The following is a 24843-nucleotide window of genomic DNA, read 5'->3' as shown; positions in this document are numbered from 1 at the left end:
TACCAAGCCCTGAAGGTCTAACTAGACTTTAAACCTCTTTACTCTATAGATGGCACATCATGAGAATCATCATTATTAGTTCAATGTATTTTGCCTCGTCCTGTAGTGTTTCTGCTAAATAAACAGGATGGATACTGTCAGAAGAATGTTTTCCTGCCAGCATTTACCAAGCCCTGATGATCTAACTAGACTTTATACCTCTTTACTCTATAGATAGGTACATCATGAGAAACATCATTACTAGTTCAATGTGTTTTGCCTCTTCCTGTAGCGCTTCTGCTAAATAAACAGGATGGATACTGACAGAAGAATGTTTTCCTGCCAGCATTTACCAAGCCCTGATGGTCTAACTAGACTTTATACCTCCTTACTGTAGCACTTCTGCTAAATAAATAAGATGGATACTGACAGAAGAATGTTTCCTGCCAGTGTATCTTTAATAAAAGCATTGATACTGATGACCACAAACAATGGACATGCACAGACCCAGCTGTATATGCTACTGGAAATCCTGTTTTAAAAATCCTGGCTATATACATCTCTGAGGAAGGTTCCATAGCTACAGTATAAAATAGTTGTCAAAGCATGTATTATTGTGTATCAACACCCTGCACTCATATTATGATTTTGATGGTATAGCTGGTTTACCTCCTGGGTATATACTAGGCACATATATGGCCCTGCAACCATATAATTTCTTGACCACAGATTTATTGCTGAGAGAATTCTAGGAAATACTAATATGGAAACCCATCTGTCTTTCAGGAATGCGGTCATTAATAAGAACCAGGAATTGTAATTGCAAATGGCTGACAAGAAGAGTAAGTCTTAAGTTAAGAGTTAAATAATACTGTACAGTATATAAAAAAATTGTGATCAAATCTATATATTTACTAAACTTGTATTGTTTTTGCCATACAGCAAGCACACCAAATTCCCTGGTAGGACATTGGTATAATGAACTAGGTTCTGTAATGGAAATTTATGATAGTAGTGATGAGGGTGTGTTAGAAGGCAGATACAATTCAAATGTGGGAGATGCTAAGTGTTGGTATACATTAAGAGGTAAGCATTGAAATTTGTGTTGTTTTGATTACAATTAACTGAACATAAAATTGTGGTAGTTGGCAGTTCACATGATATATATAGGATTGTGCTCCCACTTTGAAACCCTACCACAATATATATGTTACTTCTTTATAGGCACATATGACAAAAACGGTTCAGAGAGTGGTGGAACTATAGGCTGGGCTGTTACATATAACAACTTGGAAAAAGGAAATTCTTATTCTACTTGTACTTGGTCTGGTCAGAGGCAACTTGATAACAACAATCCAGTCATCCTTACCACATGGCTGTTAACCAAACAGACTGAGGCTACTAAGAACTGGGAGTCTACCTATGTCAACCAAGATTTCTTTCATAGGTGGCTGCCGAGGGATGAAAAGATACGGGCAACACTAACTGCTCAGAATTTCAAGGAATATACTTGTACAAAATCAGACTAATTTTGGAATTGATTCATTTGTAAAATTTATTCATTAGGTATAAAATTTATTCATTAAGCCATATACGTTTGTATAGTGCTAGGGACTTTCAACTGATCTACATAATATGACTGTATTTAAATTGCTATAATCTGTAACCAGTCAATGTACACAGAAATGTAATGCATCATGAGCTTTCTATCTGTAGGTAAGGTTCCAGTGCTAATCTTCCCTCAGTTATCAGTGCTTCAGTGGTGACTAACAATGGATGAGATAGCCCATGGGAGACCATCAAGTATCTCTTTGCCTGCAAGCATAGTAATAATTACATATATGTGTATATACATATAAACATTAAGTATAAGGAAAATTAGAAATTTAATATTTGAATAGGGATCATAGAAATAAAAAAACAAAAACAAGCAAGAACCTGCAGCTATACAAGTGGACACTTACCATATAATGGGGAATTTTCAAACGGTTAAATTTTCATTTAATAAAAAATTATCAGAAATAGCTAGCTAGCTAGAACAATGTTACATCTTAGAAATGATTTATAATCAAGGAAGTATAAATAAAGTTTGAGTGTGTTTGTTTTAATTAACTAGCTATAGACCTCAGTATAAATAGGCATTGCATGGCTACAGGAAGGCAAACACAATTCAACTTTGTGATCGTGAGTAACACCATGAGTCATGAAGCCTTACCTAGCTCAGAGAAAATAGTCCCTAGCCTGAGTGAAAACAGCTGGAAAGGATAAGAAAGCCAACTAGTCGTGGCTCTATCTGCAGACCATTTGGATTAACATTAAGTCCAAACAACACGGTTCAAGCTAGCTATATGTACGAAGGAGGAAGGGTAACTAGACGTGATTCTACCAAAGCCAGATGGGCATTTATCAATACTTAACTGAACAATCAAAGTAACATACAATCAAAACACTAAGGTGTGGTGTGGTAAAGAGAATCCATTAAACAATTTTTTTCGAAATTTACAATCAAGCTATCTTTTTCAAAAATTTAATCTTTCGCTATACGGTAATTCCTACTTCAGTCAAAGTAGGACACCAGCATAGTTGCAGGTGTAGATGACCTCCCTTATCAGTTTCTTTGCTTTATTTCCATGCAAATAGTGTAAGACTCATGAAATATGAATTATATAGCTATATACTGTATTTATAATTACAAGTGTTCTGATGCAAATCTGTACAGCATGTAGTAACATTAGAAGCTTAAGTCACTATGGAAATTGCAACTAGCCATGCACCTTGACTATCAATTATTGAGAAGTGCAGCCATTTTGCTGTATTTTCAGGTACGTTCTACTTTTTATTCAGTGTTACAAACAAACAAGAAGGACTTCTGCAGTCAATCCAGTCACTATGGAGACAATAGCACAAATGCACGTCTTGGGCCAAAGCAATGTTGAACAGTGAATAGTCAAGTCCCATAGTTATGATTGACTGAAGGCATCACTTAGCTAAGTTTCCATACAAACTTGTTGAAAAGTTTGGGGTTGTTCTAAAGGCATTTTGGGCTTCAATACTGTCAAGCTGTTGTAAAAGGCTGTTTTTTGGATGGGAAAGAAGTATAAACCTCTGTGATCCCTATAATGTACGATGATTTGTAGAAATTTACACACTAGGGTTAAAACTTGGTCAGCATTGCTGACCCGCTGACCAGGATGGCAATACATATCAGCTAAAACAGAGGCATATGTCAGGAACATAACTTTTGTGAGTACAACTACCAAGGAATTCAGTCTATACTACTTTTTATTCCTTTTATCCCTGAAATAGGGATTTAATGTCTACTAGAATAAAATTCCTTGTATTTATTTGTTTACTTTTTTGTGGTGAACCCATGCATACAGTATTACAAATGAAGAACACTACGAGAAGGACATCTACAATCAATCCAGTCACAATGGAAAACTAGGAAGAATTACAAACATAGCACAGGGAAGCCATCATACAGTGCCTTGTGCTATCAGCCAAGATAAATGGGACAAAAAGGAGGACACAGATATAGCCTATGAAGCATGCATTGTACACACTGCAGTAAGCCAAGGCATCCATCAGGCTGAAGTGATATCGAACAGTGAAAAATCAAGCCTGTACAGTACAATAGTACTGTTTGTATATTTAATCATGAAGGTATGGAATTTTCTGGACAAAAATATTCAGCCTTACATGGCACTATTGCAGTTTGTTTGAAGGTGTCCATCACACAGTCAGTAGTAAATTCCACTAAATATTTAAAACTGTCAAGCTGTTATGATTAAAAAAAGTGAGGCTGGTTTCTGGGTAATATTTTTGGGCAAGAAAGCCCAAACCTCACTGGACAGGACTGATGCTCCAGTAAAGGAACTGTAGTAACCTAGATGACTGCATACTTGTCAAGTAAAGTAATACCACATTTCTAGCTGGAGTAAGCAAGAAAATTTCTTGTTCAGCTGAGAATGATCAATGCTGGCTCCATCCTAGTATATACTTTTTGGTACACACATCCTAACCTGATAGAGTGTTTCAATTGCTCCTCTTGGTTTTTCAGTTATAAGCAGCTGTATTTTACCAACTTTCATCAGATGTACACCCTTCAATGGATGATATGTTGGAAGGTACATGCTAAAATGAATCAATAAACACACTTGAAACTCAGTTATAGTATAATATTCAAGAAAGATTATCAGAAACTAAACTACATAGTTATAATGGGTGGCATGTAGTAACAGAGTTAGAGCATTTTAAACACAGCGCACACAATTCAAAATTGTTACTTACTCATATGCTTCTGTCAGTACTTTACTGTAGTCAACTGCATCCTGCCAACACCGAGACTCTGTGAAACAGAACTGTATCCTATTAATGAAGTAAGAAATGGTCCTTACCAATACAGGAATCCATAAGATATTCCAATGTTTTCACTGTAGCAATATTCAGCCTGTATAACACAGGATTTTGCATGCTAAGTGATTCTTTACACAACTTCTTCATTGTCTCCCAGTGTATAACTCCTAGTTAAGGACACACCACTACTATCTGTACTTAACCAAGGAGCCCAACACACTACAAGAAACTCTTAAGTACACAGAAAATTAGATAGAGGGAAGTTGCTTTAGTGAAGAAATACTACTTTTATCTGGGAATTGATCTATTCTGAATGCTATGTAATCTGCTCCATATTATAGGATATGTTCTGCTCTTGACGGTAATTTGCCATCTTGTGTAAGTCCCTACAAGCAGACTGGTATTTCTCATCAGCTAGAGCACTATCTGTCAACTCATGACAGGAACAATCCTTGTGGATAATCCCTTGAGATGGCAGTATAGGTTGTGAACAGTTTGGACAGGTATAACTTTCCAACAAATCATCCAAGGACTCCTGAAAATAAATAGCATTCTTCGGTTTACACAAGTAAAGCTTCACCTGGCTGTTATTGTCAGATTGACACCTAGTACATGAGCATCTAAAACCATAAGGGTGAATTAAAGAGTCTCTTCGCGCTTGTCTGGTGTCCAATAAGTCTATATAGCTGATCAGCAACTAAGGAAAAATATACTATAAGGTTAAAAGGGAACAGGACATTTATTACAAGCACACAAAGCATATGTTGTACATGTACTGTACCTTTATCTCCTAAATTTCATTACAGAATGTTCAGGAAACAAGATTTTTGGCCTATTTTTGCTACAATAAAGAAGCTGAGGTCTCCATTACATCCTCTCTTTGAAGAGTTTACTAAAGAGGTTTTAATGTAAGAGTATTGCTTTCCATATGCACATGTGTCCTCATTCATGTGTCTCCACTAGTGTGCTGGTATTAGGCTTACCTCTTGACCATCAAAAATGTCTTCTATGACCCTGACATACAGTGTACAGCCATCATAGCAGATTGTACAGTTTGGTACACAGGAATGATTCAGTAATGATGGTCTGTAATAAAGATAGAGGTATTTTACAAATATTTCTTGCTTTTAAATTACGGTAAAGTTTAAGTAACAAACATTGAATGATACTGTATCTCTAACTTTGAACATTAACTCACACCAAGTACATGGCTGCTCCTATTGATTTTAACTCTCCATTGTGTACAGTGAAGGTATTACAAGAGATCTAAAATTAGTTGGTTAAATATAGCACTTCACACATGTACAGTGACTTACCTTGCAGAAGACATCCATTGCAAAGCTGAATGGAAAGTCTATTGGCTCTCCTAGTAATAAATGTGCACCCTTAACCATGTAAGAGTGACTCTCAAGTTTGGTAACGTCAGAGTCTGAAATGTGAACTCGTTATAAGGAGCATACAATACACAGAATAGACTGACAAGCACACAGTGTCTATACCTGACCACAATTTTGGTATCGTCTGTATGTTAAAACTGCAATATGGCAACAATTTAAAAAATCCATTGTAAAGGATCACAAGATGCAAGCAGGGATACGTGACCGAAGAAAGGTTCAGAATGCATTGGAACATTTAGAGGGTGTGGCTTGTGACTGTGTTCGTATGTTTAATGGCTGTATTGACTTTAAATGTTATTCTTTAAATCAATATAAACAGAGTGAAAACGTGTTCTCAACAAGGGTCACTTAATGGAGAGTGTTGAGCCAGTTCTTCCCCAGCTGGCGATGACAACCCTTACAACTTTGGAGGTCACACCGAGATATTCTGTGAGCTGTGGAGTACCAGGAGAATCACTGGATGGCAGTTATCACTGGATTCCAGAGAAACTGAATGGCAAACAAAGTGCTTGCGTCATGTGCGGTGGAGAGCTGAAGGACGAAGCACTTCAGTGTGACCTCTGCAATGTGTGGGAACATTTGAGATGCATTAAGGTATGCAACAGACTCTTTCATGAATGTTACAGTGCATTAACACAGTCGGTGAGCATGTCACTACTTTTTGCGTGCATGAAGTGTAGGTACAAGAGTATCCTAGCTACACCCATGCATACAACTGTAGTTGACAATTTGACAAGTGGCAAGCGCAAGTTGCCTCAGGAATAAGGACAGAAGATGATTTGTTACCAAAGAGTGTCAGCACAGTTACTAGTGGGAACAGTGAAGTTCTAAGGGGCCGATTGTTTGGACCCACCAGTGAGCCCCTGTTCACAGATAATACTGTTCCCACGCATTTTTCTGCAGCATGTCTGTACCCCACATTAGTATTAGCAATGTTTCCAATCGTAACCACGTGTGGAACAGTATTGTGGCCAGTTACAGGAGTCACTATGGGATTCATATGGAGCCAAGAACAGCCTACCTCTGCTGCCACGAGTTACAATATGGTGATTTTTACTCAGTACAAGGTTTGTTGGAAGCTATGAAAGACTACCAACAAATAGCTCCAGACCAGTTATCAAATAACAACATGATTTTCATTCTCTGGAATAAGAGCTCCAAAAGGAGGTTGGTGAGATCAATAATTGGTCATTGCAAGAATTACTACATTGTCTGTTGAGAGCGGAGACAAGAGTAGCTGAACATGAGTACCGCAATACTCAAATTGTACAAAAGATGATGGTATATTACAGTAAAGGACAGACTGAGACTCAAGGCAACTGAAACGCTAAGACCCAGGAGAAGAGTCAGGCTGAATCTGAGAACAGAAGGGTGAACGTAAATCTAACAAGAAATGAGGATTAAGTGCTACAAATGTCACAAAGAAGGTCAGACTCACACACTTGTAGCAAGGCTATGAAGCTAATATCATAGGCATAGGAAGTGGTTTAGGTTCACTCCGTGAGGAGTGGTCGTCTGACTCAATTCCGTGGATTAGAAATTCTTGACAGTTTTAGGTACAGCCACTGTAGGTGAGACACCACTGTAGGTGAGAAGGTTGGAGCTAAGCTATCTGGACCAACATAATAAGATAGACATTGAAGTAGAGGGAGTAAATACTTGGGCTTTGTTGGACAGTGGGTCTCTGAATTGTTATCTTTGACAGAGTAACACAATGGAGCAATTGGAAAGAAAGAGACTGTGATGTGGAAGCCCAGCCTGTGGGTGCCTCTGGTTAAGAACTTGGAGCAGGGTCCATTGTGGCAGTTCATATTATTGTTGAGCAAATGGGGCAGGGAATTGTTATTCCATGATTTATGTTGAAGTCATCTAAGCCAATTAGGCAAGGTATGGTTTATGATTGTGTGGTGGTTATAGATACAAATGCCATGGTGAAGAATGGACTACAAACAGTATATTGTGATGGGTTCCACCTATCAATCCAGTTGAATCGATATAGAACAGCAGGGAGTTCATTGTCCAAAGAGTGCTACTCAGTGAAAGAGCTCTGGAAAGTCATGGTGGGTAAAGGGAACGGTACAGTGTACAGGAGAGTAGTCCTGATGAAGTGGGGGTTATCACCCCAGTAGAGAGTATCTTGGCTGGTCAGGCATGCGAGTGTTTGTGGTGTGGAGAAGCAAATGCTAGTGTGGTGCTGAACAACTGGGGCACAGAGGGACTCAGTTTTCAGAGGGATCAACAGTTGGGTATTATTGTGCAAAGTTGCATTGTTGCCAAGGATAACCCAGAGTGGGAGGAGGAGTTTGATACTCAAGTTTGGCTATGTGAGGCTGAAAGTCTTGAGATACGTAGCAACTAGTTGGTCTAAAGCAGTTGGTACTTGGAGAGACAGCACTTGGAGGAGTTGCACAATAAACATTTGCTCTCACAGACTATGAGCTTGGGGAGACTGACCTAGTCACATACAGCATAGATACAGGTAATTCTGCACCTGTTAGGGCTCTTCCACGTAGGTTGCCCTATGTTTCGCAGCAAGAGTTGGAAGCAGAAATGCAGAAGTTGATGGATTTGGGGTGTATAGAACCAAGTAATAGTCCTATGCCTCACCGTTAGTCCTAATGAGGAAGAAGGAAGACTTAGAGTTTGTGTAGACTATCGTAATGTGAATAAGGACACCACCACTGATCACTTTTTGATGCCTCAGATTGGCGAGCTTGTTGATAATGGTTGGATGCACCCAACCTACAGTAAAGTGCTCACTTGTCGACGGGATGTCATATCAGGTTAAAATGTCCAAGGACTCAAAGCAATCTTTAGATGTCACTTAGGGCTTTATCAACACAGATGAATGCCGGTTGGGCCCCAGCAACTTTTCAAAGGTTGATGTCCCAATTGTTTTCAGGACCAGAGTAGGAAAATGTGTCTGTGTATCTTGATGACATTATAATTGCTTCCTGTAGCATGGAGGAACACCTAATTCATGTGGAATTACTGGTGGAGTCAAGCCAAATGAGTCTAAGATGGTTGCTGTCAAAGAGTCTTCCAAGCCTCAGTCTGTGTCAAGGAGGTACGGACTTACTTGGGTTTAGTCAATTTTACAGAAGGCATGTCCGCAACATGGCTACCATTTTGTAGGCCATTGACAGCTTTGACTAAGAAAGAGAGAAATGAATTTGTGTGGAGTTCTGAGTGTGACGAAGCCTTTCAAAAGATCAAGCACCTCTTAGTTATAGCTCCCCTTTTACACCCTCCAATATGGAGAGTTTTTTTCTCTGGACAGATGCTAGTGGGAAGGGATTTGGTGCAGTTTTAGAGCAGGAGGGGTCAGATAAGGTGAAATATCCAGTAGTATATGCCAGTAGGCCGACAAATAGTGCAGAGATGAAATATGCTCCAACTTAATTAGAGGTTGCCACCCTGGCATACGCTCTGGAGCATTTTCAGGTTTACCTCTTGGGGAATAAAGTGACTGTCTATATGGATCATTAGGCTCTAGTGTCATCCTCCTTACCTTATCTGAAAGGAAATCCTGGCAAGATGGTACCTAAGAGTGTCTCCCTTTCTGATACTACAACACAAGCTTGGCAGTGCAGACAGGGAGGTTGATGTCCTTTTACATTCTCCTGTAGAAAGCATGCAAGTTTTACATGTGGAAATGGAGATTGCTAAATTAACTACGAGGAGTGCTCAAGAGGATCAGAGAGAGGACCCTGAGCTGTTACAGTTAATTATGTATTTAGGGATAACACTTTGCCAGAGGATGGAGTGGTGGCTAAGTTAAACACAAAAGTAGTGATGGATGGAATTTTGTACCATGAAGATGGTGTAGTCCCAAATTGTTGAAGATTTGTGGTTCTGCCAAGGATGAACGTCGGTGTTTAAGGTATGTGAGTCATGTGTTGCCTGCTTACCTACACAGGGACAGCAGAGACAGCCACGACTACCTATGCAGTGTATACCAGTGGGAGAGTGTGTTGGGATGGACTTTAAAGAGTTGGACATCAGCCAACAAAGTTGCCGGAAGTGTTTTCTGTTGTTGACAGAAGTCCCAGAACTATAACAACTTGTTTAGTTAAGCTGGTGTGTCCCAATAAAGATAATACAACACCGAGCTCCAGAGTTTCTGTCAGATATCTTCCAGCCATCCTAGGTGTACAAGGGAACATCCCCAAATGGATGATCTATATAGTTAACAGTACTTTCAAAGTATGTTATCTAAGCTGGTGGAGAAAAATGAAAGGAGTTTGGATGAGTTACTTGATCTGGTATTAATGGCCTACTGAACTACTCTACTGGGGAGTTGCCATGTTTTTTTACCATCTGTGTTAGAATTCTACAGCTCTAGATTAAAATCGTTGATTTTGGAGTCAGAGAATTATTGAAGAAAATCAGAGAATTAGCCAAACAGAAATCAGTAAAAGTTGGCCCACAGTTTAAATTGGACAGGATTTTTCGTGAACCATATTGTGTACAAGGAGTGAACTCAACTAGTGTCAGGATCCATCCCATTAATAATCCTGATGCTGAGGTAATTTGTATCTCCTTACAATGTTTGTCTTGTTATACAGGTCCACATCTGGATTTAGTCAAGTCATGGTTGGGCCATGGAAATGTTGGAAAACATCAAAAACTGCAGAGGAAAGTGGCTCCAGTGTCCAAAGAACATAGTCAGCAAAGCAACAAGCCAATAGCAGAGATCAAAAGGAGTGTACTTGTAACAGGTCTGGACGAGTGGTTAAGAAACCCAGTTGCTACTGTCTGCAGCACAGCTTCCCAGCTTCTTCGGGAGGGGAAGTTGTACCAGATGCAAGGAGGACATGTAACCGAAGAAAAGTTCAGAATGCGTTAGAACATTTAGATAGTGTGGCTTATGACTGTGTTCTTATGTTTAATGGCTGTGTTGACTTTAAATGTTCTTTTAATGATTCAAATATTAAACTAACATGCAATCTAAACAACTAAACAAGGGTCGCTTCACGGAGAGTGTTGAGCCAGTTCTTTCCCAGCTGGTGACGACCCTTACACATAATTACAGTGTAACTTTTACCAATGAATCGTGGCATTTCTAATTGATCATATTCTTTGTAACTTGTTTCAAGTAAGGGTTTACACAAATAAAAGGTGCCAAATTACCCAATTTACATTAATCTAATAAGACAGTAACATCAATAGTGAACAGTATTTTTTCTCTCCAATGTGTTTATATTGCAACAGCTCATATTTATGCTGGGTAAAAAGTAGCATTCTAACTCAAATTGGGTAATTGATGATAACAAAGTTAGATCCTAGTTAAGAGTCTGGGAATTATGCTCGCATAATTTTGAGCATATAATCTACATTATAAATTGGGAAAGTCGAGTTTGTTATTTTGAAAACTTGGAATATTATTGAATACATTTTGGGATAATAGGAGCATAATGAGAATTTTCTTGGAGAAATTGGGAATAGAATAATGAAACTGGAGAATTAATGGCATTGCTATCATTGACGTAACTTTGGTAAAAAAGAGAATAATCTAACTTTGTACCAAAAGAATGTAGTCCTGCAAGAGATGGAGACACTCTAATAGAGCAGTCAATTTGACAACCTCTTTACAATTGTTAGGGGCTGATTCATTGGGATGGTGGTACACCAGGGTAGTGGGTATATGGAGCTTGAGCTTGGGGGGAGGGGGTGTATCGGGTATCTGATATCTATATATAATTATGTGACTGGATCTGGGAAAACTGGTCTTATTACCCATGGCAGCAGGTGTATTTTTATTACACAAGGCTACATGAATATGCTATCAAATTTCACTATTAAAATCAGCCAGGCAAGTAGTCTGTTTTTGTTGGCTGTCTTTCCCAAGCCCAGTGGTAAGCCACATGAACAGTCTGGGCCTTAACGGGCCTGTGGCTCACCCGGGTATGGCTGCATGTGACGCCACAGTTTTGAGACATGAATCACAATTTGGCCTAATTTATTCCTACACATTCCTCTTTTATTTTGTAAACAACCTATTGTCCTCTCTTCCACCCCCTGCCTTTATTGAGAGTTCACCTGAGACAGTCAACTCTGAATTATAAACCATCTAAGATTGCAGGAAACTTAGCTGTTGGTTACTTGTTCAGTGGATTTTATGGAAGATAAGGAGTGGTGTAAAGCATGCAAATTATACCAATCACAACTTAAATACACTGAAGTATCTTTTCAACTGTTTTATAGTTTGTCTACCATGTTTTCATATGCAAATTCTCTGGGTCCACCACTGAATAGATCAATACTAAGGTTTAAATATGCAGTTTAAAATCTAGCAAAAACATGCACCCGTTAACAAGATGATGAAATAAACAGAATGTTTATTTAAACAAAACAATTAACTGATATGCAGAATTGTGGTATCTCGTGGGTATTAATGTATTGGAAGGTACCCTACACTGAGTTATAGGACTGTGAGAACTTGGGAGTGTTATCTACTAACAGGCCTAAGCATAGGATTATATTTTACAAATTTATTTATTTTTAGGCAGAAAATCAACATGCTTCAAAAATACCCTAATAGAGCAGTCAAATACTCAAAAAAAACTTTACAACTACGAAAAAAATACTGCAAGATATTCCGGATCCTTGACTATGTTCTGCCCATTATACAGCTCAGTAAGTTAGCCTACAACCAATTTGTTTATAGGAGGTGTGGCACACTTTAACTGACAAATAATGTGCTACTGCAAATTGACACCTTGCGCTGTCAGCAAAAGGAAAATAGATGCAAAAGAGGACAAAGGAAAGCCCATGATACGTGCATTGTATGTAGTGTAGCATGCCAAAAGGCACCTGTTGGACTGAAGCGACACCTGGCCAACAGTGAAAAAATCAAGTGCATATAGCCTTAGTCACTATTGAGTTACACTTGTCAGAAGGCATTAGTAAGTAAGTAGATCAGTTAGTCAGTCAATAGAAAATCCTGCTATTTAAAAAAACTTATTGGAAGCATTTCGAGGCACTTTGGGTTTGACCAATACTGCCAAGGGACCATGGAAGCATTGAATTTCTATTTTACTTTTTTTGTGGGAAAGTGCAAGCTATTGTACTGTACTATCAAGAGTCCATAATATAGACTCTTGGTACTCTGATACTTACAAGAACATAGCAATTCCATCTCCCACTTGGCACCTGTCGGCAGAGATATTGGCTAGAAAAAAGTAAAATCAAATTATTCTCAACATTAACTCTGGGTGGCTATAACTGTACCTTTTGGATCCTTTGTTGATGTACTAATAGACACCTGAGCAGTAGCCTCATGCTGTCTGTTGGTAAATTAGGTGATATCCTACAAATACCAGCACACTCCTCCTTGTGTACCAACCAGTCTTGCTTCTGTAATATATTAGGACACTTCATAGCCTGGACAGGTGCTGTAGTCATTTACCTGACATCGATGAGAACAATAGTGGATGTATTTGCACTGAGTACACCTCAATAAACCAGCATCACATGAGCTAAAAATACATGAACAAAGGAGACATTTACCAGCAGTTGTATCATTAGTTTCTGGATACACTAACCTTTTCTCCTTCAGGCAATGATGACAATATTGTGTTATTTCATCTTTGCTCACTACCAGAGCAATAGGAGTAGCAGTTAGTACGCTGTCTCCAACTTTAAAACTCTTTCCGCTAGCTAATAATCCTCTTCCTTTGGTAGCAGTCTGCTGCACAGCTAGACCTCCTGGCAAAATTGGCTTCCATTCATCCATCTGAACATATTAATTGTGGGTTTACATTTCGTGACTACTAATTGTTTCAATCGATTGTGGGTTTCACGATATGGCCACCATCCCCTTTTCAGCAAAGGAAGCGTGGAAGAAAATAGAGAAATATTCTAAGAATGCAGTAGTGTATTTAGACGCGCCATCGGCTGAATTGTTGCACTGGGCAGGTGGCATGGCACTCATTTCTTCTTGTTTCTGCGTACTGGACTTGTTTGGTGACGGTACAAGTAGAAACAGTGTGGTGAGTACGTAGTTGTTGTAGTACAGGATGGACTGTGTGTGTAAATGAAAATATTTCTAAACCTGGCGCGCGCCCACAGCCCGCGCATGGTTTACCGAAATTGTTTTTGTGAAAGTGTGTGTGTACCTACCTACCTACCTACCTACCTACCTACCTACCTACCTACCTACCTACCTACCTACCTACCTACCTACCTACCTATCTATCTATCTATATGTGACCGGATCTGCAAAAACCCGACAATGGTGCATTTTTCAAATTCTTTATTATTGAATATTTATAATTTACTTAGCTGAGTGCAATTTCTGGCCAAGTTTCAGCCTTGTATGCCAACAACTTTTGGAGTTACAGCCCTACAAAGTAGCAGCAACAGAAAGATCGATTTGTACAGCAAGTATTGGGAAAATAAATTACAGGTGCTTATAAAAACGACTGTAACTTACAAACGCAATGTAGTACAGAGTTGCAACTTGCACCATCATGTTCGCCATGAATAGGGGGTTTCTCCTACCACCTTTCTTCACTACATACAGAGAAGAAATCAGTGAAGAAAAATCAATTGCATACGACCACTTCAACATGATGTAAACAAACACCCATAACTCACATATCCTTTAGGCTACTGCTACAAAACAAAGATTTTTGAACTCTTCTTGAGTAGGCAAATAAAATGGTACCCATGTTTTTATCATTGCACCCTTTCTTCATAAAGAACAAAGCATTTAAAAATTTTACGAATATTTTTTCATTTACGCAAATATTTTACACATTGCAATCAATAGCCTGTACTGAAAATTTAGGCTTGCACCATTATGTCAGGTTTTTGCAGATCTGGTCACATATATTGTGCGGATTGCGTGACTGTTGTCAATAAGTTTTTTTAGGTCAATAATATCATGTGAAAAGTAACCAATCGAAATCCATTGTAGACTGAATTTAAAATTAAGTTACAGCCAATCTATCTGATTCACATGCAAGTAGTTACTCATGCCTGTATATTATTCAGTAGACTCGAGGTTGCGATGGATGGTTCGAATAGCATACACGCTACCAGCTTCTTCGGCAGGCTTTGCTATTAAAGATGATGTGTTGCCAAACAATTCGCCACCTCAGGTCTACTGATACAGGCATGAGTAACTGTGAATCCGGCTGTAACTTAATTTTAAACTGAGTCTATAATGGCTCATGTGATATCATTGACTTTAAATTTTTTTTTGACAACGGTTGCACAATCTACAGTACCTGTCTACCTATGTTTGTCCATACGCACCCACGTGAGCAAAATCATTAAATGGAAAAGCAGCTTTTACATAAGAAGAAAATGTTAAATGTAAACTTCTGCACAGGTAAACTTTGCTTTGAGGTGGTTTCTTTTTGGCGGTCTGAAATACGGGTGTGGCGACTCTCCTCAGACTTTGTGAATTACTTTCCCTTCGGGTTTTACAGGCGTTTAACAACTGATAAACAACTGTGCAGGCCTTGTAGACTCCCAGGAATAGCCTATCTCTTCCAAGTTGGAAAGGGAGCACATCCCCTACGTACGCAAATGAAAATGAAGAGCAGCTTTGAGGCTTTGTCGAGAGAATTTGAAAAAAAACACGATAGTCAAACTATAAAACAGTTTAGAAGATATTTCTGTGCGTAATGTGTTGGTAAAAGCAGTTTGTTTAACAAGCGCTTCCTTAGCAGCGCATAGCAACATAATTTAAAAAATTACGAAAGTTTTGTGAATTACAATAAATTAATTATCACAACCAAAACACCTATATAGTTGGTTAATTCAGATGAGTTAGCTAGCTGCATGGTGCCTGGTTTTAGAAGTAGCACAACATCAACTTGTTTCCAGTCAAAAAAATTTTTATTGTGAAGGTTTGTACGAAATTGACAAGAAATTGAAGCAAATTACAGTATGCTTGTCTTTTACACTGACACAGTAGATTTATGGTTACTCAGTATGTAACTAGACAATAAAGTTGGTAAAACAAAATACAGGTGTAGAAACTATTCAATTAACTGACTTGCAAAAGCTAGCCTTAAGTACAGGTAATATAAACATTTTTAGGTCATTGTGTTTATGTCTAGCTTGAATTGAGAGGTCACCCAGTGGTTATGGTGGTGTGTGGTGTTCTCTCCACTGGACACCGATCAAAGATGTCAACCGTTTTATCCAGCTTACAACCAATAGAATGTCATCTGTTTTGTTCCATTCCTGATGTTACTCAAACAAGACTGACCCCACCAGTCAACAACGAATCTCACTTATCATATTCTGAGTTAAATTCACTTTTCAAGAGATGGATTAATAGAGAAGTACTGTGGCATTTTATTTGTTAGTATGTTAAGAGAAGTGTTCGATCTGTAGGATTTATTAAAACTTACAGTGCAGCATGTACCTCTGTTTCATGCGTCAGTTTGTTCTGGATTGTTCATCACTCCTTCATGTTGCAAGCTGCATCCACTGATTCCCTCAGATCTTGAGATGATCAACAATCTAGCTACTTCTAATGAGGTGAGACCCCACAGATGAGCTATGACAGTAATGGCAATAGTTTTGATGTGATTGAATTTTAAAAATTGGTACCAAATTCACCTTTTATGGTATGTAAGGCCGCTCCAAGTAAGACTGTAGTTCCCCGTCCTCCACCTGCATCACGCCTGGGCACCCGCATTGCATGTCATTTTGTCAAAGCCACTTTCTGTGCTGCTTCCCATGTTGTCTTCCATAATGAAATTCTGGTGGTGGTAGGGCTAATTACATTGTAGCTTACAAAGGAGCCAGTTTCATGACCTTGAAATCCTCTCGAGATCGTGATACTCTAATGATAATAAGCCTCCTGCCTGCACTGAATATTGAAAACATCAGGATGGGAAACTAGTCTCATTTGGAGTGGTCTAACACTTGGCTTAGAGGAATAAGAAAACTTTCTAATAGAACATGTGTATGTTAACACTTTAAAAGAACAACTGATTGAACAAGCTAATTACGACTGTTATAAAATTTTATACTGGCTGTTAATTGAAAGGTAAAAATGTATGACATCCCATGGTGAAATGTTTCATAAAAAAATTATTTTTGATCATTACAGACTGAAGATGGGTACAGTGCTGAAGACTTGAATTCACTTACATTTGATATGCTGCCACAGCATATGCAAGAGAATATTGCGGTATGAACTATTACACCACATGCACTCTAATGTATTAAAGGGGCTCTCCCTTACAGGTGTTTGTATCTGGTTTAAGTAATCTGTTGAGTGAACTCGAAATGAGTGAGGATCTCTTTTCATTTGGACCAACATCTAGACTGGTTGCTAGTAGACTTGCTTCATTGGAAAGCTCACATGAAAGGCAAAAGGTACAGGATTTTTCAAGGGGAAAATTATTTTTGTGGATTGCAAAATTTCGCGGGGGCAAAGTTTCACTTCTTCAAGATCTTTTATGCATTCAAACAATGCCATTTTTACAGAGCTGCAAACTACATTAGGGAAAAATTTCATGGATAGCTGCCAATCTGCAAAGATTGCAAACATTTTCACCCTTGAAAAAATCCACTAAATGCTAATTCAATTAATCGATGCACCTTCTGTATAGTCACGGGCAATCATTCAAAATTTTGAATGCCTATCGATACTTTTTGAGAAGCCCATAAAACCAGTCTAGCAGCGTGAAAAGTTTTAAATGAAGGTGAAGCCCTTCATATTTAACGTTTTTATGTAGCTACGGTGTAGTTTGAGGCAGGTGGAACACTACAATTTGTTGTAGTAACACAAGTAAGCTGTCACTACCATGTTTTTCCGCCGCCAAATACAGCAAAAGCTGTAGGCTCTATTGGCTTTTCTGGGGCATAGTGATACTGTATATTAAATTTGTTAGGTCCTGTAGAAGCGTTTTTGGTGTGTTTCTCCCCAGTGACTCGGATACAAGCCTTCAAAGAGCTTGTTTCACCTACTAAAAGTTCAATAAAATGTCTACTACCACAGGCCTGCCAACCTGGAAAGTAAAAAAATCTTGAGGTTTCTGTACCTTTATTGTAGTATTGCAGTGTGTAGTAAAAAAAAAACTGGTAGATGCTATGCTGAGACCAAAAAAAAAAAAAAAAAAAAGGTCTCGACTTTTTAAACTGAAATCCGTGACATTCACGCTACAAACCGTGAAATTCTATCCAACGAAGGTTAGTGAAACCGTGAGAGTTAGCAGGCCTCAAAAACCGTGAGATTCGATCTGCTGCCCTTGAGCAGGGTAGTGAACCCGTGAGAGTTGGCAGGCCTGCTACCAGTAACTTAAAAAATCGCTTCCACAGGACCTAGATATTTTAGTTGTTTAGCCACTTGTGTTGAAATTATAAGGATTCAGCAATCTGTTAGTCTGGTTTTTGGTGGCGCGTTTTTATAAAACATCGCTCTATTGTAGACCACACACCCAAGAACAGTCGTTGTTCTGTAGTAAAAACAAACAAGCACAATAAATTAGTTGTATTGCTAACACAACACAGTTGTTGAAATTATTTATCCCTGCTTGGTTTAAACAAGAGTTCATAATAATATATACTGAGGAGAGTATCCTACTCTCATATACCCCTGTAGAAGGATGTATCGTGAAGTTATGACGTAACGACAAGATGTTGTGGTTTATGACGTACGAGCCGCCGTAAAAGTGCAAGAATCGTTAGCACCATTTCATACTCGCGATGTTCAGGATAGCCGTATTCGTGAATGGCCTAGCAAGAAACGCCTACGAAGCGGTATTAACTTAACCCATGAAGGAACGATTGTAGTTTGGTGAGAAATGCTTAGAGCTGGAGTTAATTTGGTTGCTAGCGGCGTTGTTAGGCACGCATTCAATCGATACCATGTTCAACTAATGACATCATTAATTATACAAAGAAAAACGGGCGAACTCAGAAGTGTTACGTCATAACTTCACGATACGCCCTTCTACAGGGGTATATGAGAGTAGGATACTCTCCTCAGTATATATATTATGAACTCTTGGTTTAAAGCAGGTTTTGTAATTTGTTCCGCCCACGCATTTTAAACTATTCCGTAACCTTAAAGTAAAGCTGTTATTTTACCTGTGTTTACGTTCAGGCTGCATCCAGCAAGTGTTCACTGATTCTTGTTGACCGAACTCTTGATCTTGTTTCGGCAACAAGTCAAGGGTGTCAGACACTAGCAGATAAGATAATTGGACTGTTACCTCGCCTACCACAACACAGTGTTGATGTGGCAGTTGACATGAGATTGCTAAGTAGTGTACAAGATGTGTACGTGAACATCATAATGTACAAGCATGATATTTTGTGTTTGTTGTGTAGGGAGGCATTAGCTCCAGGTAATCTAGCTCAGCAGTATAATGATCATAAAGGAAAGGCATTGTTAAACTCTTTCATTACCATGAAGCCTAAGGTACTGTAGTCTATAATTATGCGTATGTCAGTGCCCACATATTAGACATAACATGTTTGCCAAAAGCCACATCTTTCTGTGTAGGAAGCTATAATGGAAGTATCGAGGACATTATTGGATTCTTTAAAAGTTGAAAAAATATTGGCTCAGCCAAAACCTGGTAAAAAGGCAGCTGCTCAAGTGAAGGACTTCATTGAACTATTCAAGTAAGACCTTTTATCTTGAGTGTATAAGTAGATGGTTATTCATCTTCAAGAGGTCGTTCTGATGCAATATGTTCACAACTGGGTGCCCTTCAGTTAGCATGTGCTGCATTAGAAGCAGAAAACCACAATGATAATATTCATCGGGATAAAATATTTGCAACTCAAAAGGTCAGTGTATTTTTAAAAATATATATTATATTTGGCATTCTATATACAGTGTGTATTTTTTAGGTGCTGGTCAAAAGTATGGAGAGCAGTAGTTCTCTTAGTCCCATAAAACAGTTAACTGAATTAATATCACAAGAGAAGATTGAAGACAATGGGTACACTATATTCATATACTGTACATATGTACTACCGTGATTATTTTCTTGATTTGTAAGTTTAAGAATGACCATGGCAGATGTTATTTGTCTTGCGATCCACCTCTACTCATTGGTTGGAAAGCAATGTACTTCTGGTATAAGTGAAGATATGAGATTCCAGGTAATCACTTATATGATCGCTATAGAATTGTGGAACTGTACTGTTAACACTGTTTGTATTATGGTTGATGTCACATGTCAAGTTGTATGTACATGAATGTACTGTACACTAGCTGATTTGAGTGTATTTTCTAGGGAGCTTTGGAGGAGTTTGCATTAAAGGAAGACAAGTCACTGATGCAACAGCTAGGACTAGGTGTGCAGTGCTGTTGTAATGACTATATACTGTACATGTGCACACAGCCACACACATCTATGTATCTGTGTACATATGTACGTCATCATATCTGTGTCAACAGAGGGATCACTGACACCACAAAATGTGCACAAATGGGCAATAGAGATGGTGACCCGTCTTCGTAGCTTGGCACAGATCAGAGATGAGATGAAGCAATTCAAGTAATACATGTAGTGTGATGTTAGAATAGTAGTAATGATGGTGTACCATTAGCTGCAACCTACAAGATATTATTCCTTTGTAAGATGCCCTGGTTCTCTACAGTAAAATTTTTATGCACTACATAGGCTATGCACACTGGGATATTTATAGCTCCACGTTAATACTTATTACAGTATTATAAGCACCTTGGTAATACATATGTCCATTACCTGGCTATAGTCACTACAACATATATCAGGTGTCATAGTTCAGTGAACTCGAATTAAACAACAAACTGTGGTGTTAGAATTATGAATTATGAGAAGCCACTATTACTTATATTATAAACTGTAAATGTTGAATTGATCAATGAAAGTATGTCAAGTTTAAGTTTAAGCTAAGTAGACTGGTATCTGTGGGTCAATTGTCATGGTTACAATATAACATATTATATTGTTACTCAGGACACTGTACAAAGTGGGAGCTGCTACAGGAGACAGTTACCATCCTATACTAACACAGGTGTAGGACAGACAAGATATACACATTTTCATATATGGATTTACAGTTAGTTGAGGCAATATTTAATCCTCAACGACCGGACTTGACAGATCTACAATATCATGCTGAAGGGCTTACCAGCAGACTAAAAGCAACTTTTAGGTAACTCTTGTAATTATTTACATTAAACATGTTATGCAGTTGTTTGACAGTTTATTCATGAGCTCAGCTCTCCCACGGCCAGCCAATAATGATTGCATCATCTTGTTTGTTATTGGTGGAATCACTAGTGCTGAAGTTAAACAGATTAGGGAGACCATGGCCAAATACAAAGCCACCCAACAAGTAAGCTATAAATTCAGTTACTTTAATTCAGTTACATATATCATATTCATACAAGGTACTGGTTGGAACCACATCATTACTGACACCCATGGACAGTGTAAAAAAATTTTGCATCAGACAATTATGATAAATTAATTTATACATATTGAAGAACATGTTAATAATCCACCTGCCTTGGCCATCTCACTGTTTGGCACCTCAATCTTAGGATACCTGTTGTAATCATACCATACATGGTAACTACGTGGATACTCTTCTGGTGTAGCATGTAATACAACTCCATTGATGAATAAACAGTTCGCTGCTCCGTCATCTGGGAAAATGAGATAATCATATTTGTAGTGTGCCTTCTGTTCTATTTCATACTGAGCTTGTCGTCCAGCTGGAGTGCTACTAATTGCTATCACTCCAACACCAACCATGGAACACATACTTTTGAGATGAAGTGTTTCTGACTGAACTGCTGCAACTGGATAATCATGGAATACTTCAGCAAATGCCTCAATGCCCTCCTGTGGAGTGTATTTAGTAAACAAATCACATAGTTATCCAATGTATACCCTTAATTTACAACCAAGGTTAATTATGCATAATAATATGCTTTTATCTTTGGAAGATAATGAGGTCTTTAAAATCACTAAGAGACTTGCTAGCAGTCCTTGAAATGGTTAGAGAAAGACCTCAAGCAATGCAAATCTCACTTGATCATTAGAGTTGCTATGCTCTTCCAAGCATATTGCAACTAATAGCCCGACCAGTCAATTTCTAAATCTATAAAAAACAGTCTGGGTTCCTTACCTACACTAAGATCACATGATTGACATGAACTGAAAGTCAACCTTTCCAGAACATGCATATAACATTCACTGCAAGTGTGCACACTGCAAAGCAAGTTTTGTGGTGTGTAGGACTACATATACATAGAAGATAGGATGATGCAAGTGGCTGCATGGCACAAAGGCAGAAATGCTTTGGTTATTTTTTTAAATTCAGAGAGATGCATTGTGTAAGGAGTTAGCTACTTACCCTTGGTTAGGAAGGTAAAGTAGACTATTCTGTAGTAATGGCCAAGCAGTACAAGTGGTTCACAACATCAAGGATAGGTGTGTCATCCAAAAGTTACACAATGTCAGTAACACATATTAATGATGCTAAGCAAGTACTTATACATACAGATCAGACCATGTATGATGAGGAAACGCTAAAACGACGTGCACACAATAGACTTTTGAGGGGGAAACATACATTCTATATGGGGAAAATCTATACACATATATAAAGCTGTCTGTCTGCCCGTCATACTGATTACTTGCCAGTTCCTGTGCCTATAAACACATTACGTGCTCAAAACAAAGTACTCATCATTCGGTTACTTCAAGATTTATCATGAGCTTACGTTAGTCCTGAGTAGCGTGTAAGAGGTTGTGGGTTCAAATTCACATGGTGGCACATTCTAAAAAGTACCTTTTTGTGCAAAGCATGTATTGATATGGGATTTTAGTAAAATTATATGCCGGTCATCTGGCAACTCAAATATTCTGATAGCTAATCAATACGTGCTTTTGTTGTTTTTTTTTATAGAGCGATGAAAGTACTAGTGTAGGGAAGAATCACTGAAAATTTAAGCCACCTATTTACCATTCTAGAAATACAGAAACTCGCTTTTCATCATAATGCATTGTTTAGAATAGTTCAACACAATCACATGCATCTGATGTCATTACTATATTGACATAGCAATGGAATTTCAAGGTGAGTTTTTGTAAATTCATATTATATGTGACCAGATTTTACAGAACCGATCCAAATCGCACATCAGGCAAAATCAAACTAACACCACCAGTGGATAGCTACACTATCGTACTACAAGTTTTGACCCTCAGCACTACTCAAACTACACGAGGCTGGTTTTTACACACGTCTTGTCTGGGTGGTGTGGAGTGCTCAAATGGCGGTTTCAGGCCTTGTGAAGGACCAGGCTTGGCAAGAGTCAGTGGTTTACTGGTGGACAGCCTTATAATGTTGGCCAGACGTGTTCTCTGTTGATTTTGCTACATATCAGCCACTAAGGAGCCAGCACAGCCCTGTAATCTCGTGTCTGGACTCCAATCGTGGTCTGCCTCCATTTTGAGGTCTATCTCTTGCCCTCTCCGCCACCCCCCAGCCTCCACCCCTTTGTGAGCACTCGTGATACTACTTCGCTCGTCCAACTGCTCAGATTTTCTATCTTATTTGGCGGGAAACTGTACAAGCAGCTACAAGTACTGGAAGTGGCTTGAAAGGTAACAGATTGATGCATCTTTTGTGTAAATTTCATACGTGTGCTTGCTATCCTTGGAGAGTTATGCTGGCTTCAATTCTTTAAAACTGTTTATCTCGGAACTTCTAATGTGCGATTTGGATCGTTTTTCCAAAATCCAGTCACATATTATACCTTCAATTTTCCTTTCTTTTGCTGAATTGTAAGGTTAGCTCATTAGTTGTAGGCATGAATTCCACCATAGGTATACAATTTGGGGTAGAGAGTAGGTTTGTAGAGTTTGAAGTTAATTACGGATGAAATGTGGGCATGGCATGTATCAGAAAATGTTGAAGATTTCTTTTCCATAGTGAAATCCTAGTGGTAGAAATTGCCGTGTAACTACCACCAAGGGGTGTTCATTATAATGTAGATCAACGGTGTTGTCATTCCATGTAGCGAGCGGGAAGTAGCTGAGCTCAAAAACCTGTTTATGAACTTGCGGTAATGACGGTTTTTTGGCACTGTACAGCACATGGGGCATGCTAGAAATTTCTATTAGTAAACTCCCTGGTGCCAGCTTGATGCCGATTAAAATGCATCAAATCCGGGGTCAATCAGTGCTCCTGTTCAGGAGTTACCTGGATCATGGACAGACAGACATCATTTCAGCTTTACATAGTAGATAGATGGTACTATATATGGAACCATAAATTCCCAATGTGTAGTTCCCATAACAATTTGGGCCTTGTTTTACATATAATTAAGTAATTAAAGGTAAATAAAAGTAAGTAACATCATGAAACCTGAAGCCACGGCAGAACATGTTGCACATGGTCTGTACCAGGAGCTTTCAGATATGAGCACCAAAGGCATTGTCTGTACCAATATGCATGGTAATACAACTACATAATGCTACCTTATTGGTACGTGCCGATAACCCAATCAGAAATTCTTTGCCAGTGAAAAGTACATCTCCACCATCCATTGTAGCTGTTGGAGAGAGTTTGCTCAGTTCCACTATGTGTAAATCTAAACTCTCCAACACACACTTCATGTTCTGTGACTCTCCAACCCGTGATGGGTGACCAAGTTTCATTATCAGTGCCGTACCATTGAACACAACCGCTGGATCTTCCACAAACACACAATCTGGATAATTTTCATCCTCTTGCACATACACAATATCTTTTACAAGTTGGTTGATTTGCCAAACGTAATTTGCATGTTCATAACGAGCCTTTACTAAATCAATAGGCTCACTGGGTTCATTCTTTCTTATTGACTTGCTGGCAAATGATGTTGGTACACCAGACACAATCAATTTACTGTAGTAAAAGTGTTCTAAAGCATCACCTTTTAGCCTTCCGGATGTTCCAAAGCGGCATCTTCTAAACGACAAGGCGGTCGCTCTCACGATTCGCCTTGACGACAATAGCATTATTTCACTATAATAGCATTAAGATCTACTATCTTGTATCTATGCCTGTACTAGTACGTAGGGCTCGACATACGGTGAACTTATGTGTGCTTCTAATACTTTCGGACGATCACTCA

General features: G+C 38.6%; 4 protein-coding genes across 4 annotated transcripts; 2 read left to right on the top strand and 2 right to left on the bottom strand.

Annotated features, from left to right (window-relative positions):
• Positions 1-714: 714 nt before the first annotated feature.
• Positions 715-1653, top strand: LOC136265763 (streptavidin-V2-like). The gene is made up of 3 exons (XM_066060676.1): positions 715-821; positions 922-1065; positions 1204-1653. Exons 1-3 carry the CDS (start codon positions 806-808, stop codon positions 1506-1508), a joined length of 465 nt encoding a protein of 154 aa, XP_065916748.1. The 5' UTR covers positions 715-805; the 3' UTR covers positions 1509-1653.
• LOC136265754 (histone-lysine N-methyltransferase SMYD3-like) lies at positions 1607-13864 on the bottom strand. Its single transcript, XM_066060668.1, has 13 exons — positions 13280-13864; positions 13144-13213; positions 12966-13091; positions 12855-12906; positions 5652-5764; positions 5534-5601; positions 5319-5421; positions 4916-5032; positions 4684-4870; positions 4377-4493; positions 4270-4327; positions 4002-4113; positions 1607-1794 (listed from the first exon to the last, which is right to left on the bottom strand). Exons 1-13 carry the CDS (start codon positions 13468-13470, stop codon positions 1675-1677), a joined length of 1434 nt encoding a protein of 477 aa, XP_065916740.1. The 5' UTR covers positions 13471-13864; the 3' UTR covers positions 1607-1674.
• LOC136265748 (sec1 family domain-containing protein 2-like) lies at positions 13495-21249 on the top strand. The gene is made up of 17 exons (XM_066060657.1): positions 13495-13726; positions 15809-16036; positions 16089-16235; positions 16813-16893; positions 16950-17081; positions 18814-18989; positions 19041-19131; positions 19216-19337; positions 19388-19505; positions 19569-19660; positions 19721-19823; positions 19958-20018; positions 20122-20221; positions 20666-20723; positions 20770-20864; positions 20915-21047; positions 21103-21249. The coding sequence occupies exons 1-17, from the start codon at positions 13541-13543 to the stop codon at positions 21172-21174; spliced, it is 1995 nt and encodes a 664-aa protein (XP_065916729.1). The 5' UTR covers positions 13495-13540; the 3' UTR covers positions 21175-21249.
• LOC136265760 (N(G),N(G)-dimethylarginine dimethylaminohydrolase 1-like) lies at positions 20915-24843 on the bottom strand. The gene is made up of 2 exons (XM_066060673.1): positions 24206-24843; positions 20915-21559 (listed from the first exon to the last, which is right to left on the bottom strand). Exons 1-2 carry the CDS (start codon positions 24725-24727, stop codon positions 21179-21181), a joined length of 903 nt encoding a protein of 300 aa, XP_065916745.1. The 5' UTR covers positions 24728-24843; the 3' UTR covers positions 20915-21178.

The sequence above is a fragment of the Dysidea avara genome, chromosome 9, assembly GCF_963678975.1.
Source record: "Dysidea avara chromosome 9, odDysAvar1.4, whole genome shotgun sequence".
NCBI lineage: Eukaryota > Metazoa > Porifera > Demospongiae > Dictyoceratida > Dysideidae > Dysidea > Dysidea avara.
Note: the sequence above shows the minus strand (reverse complement) of the source record. Positions and strands in the feature narration are given on the sequence as shown.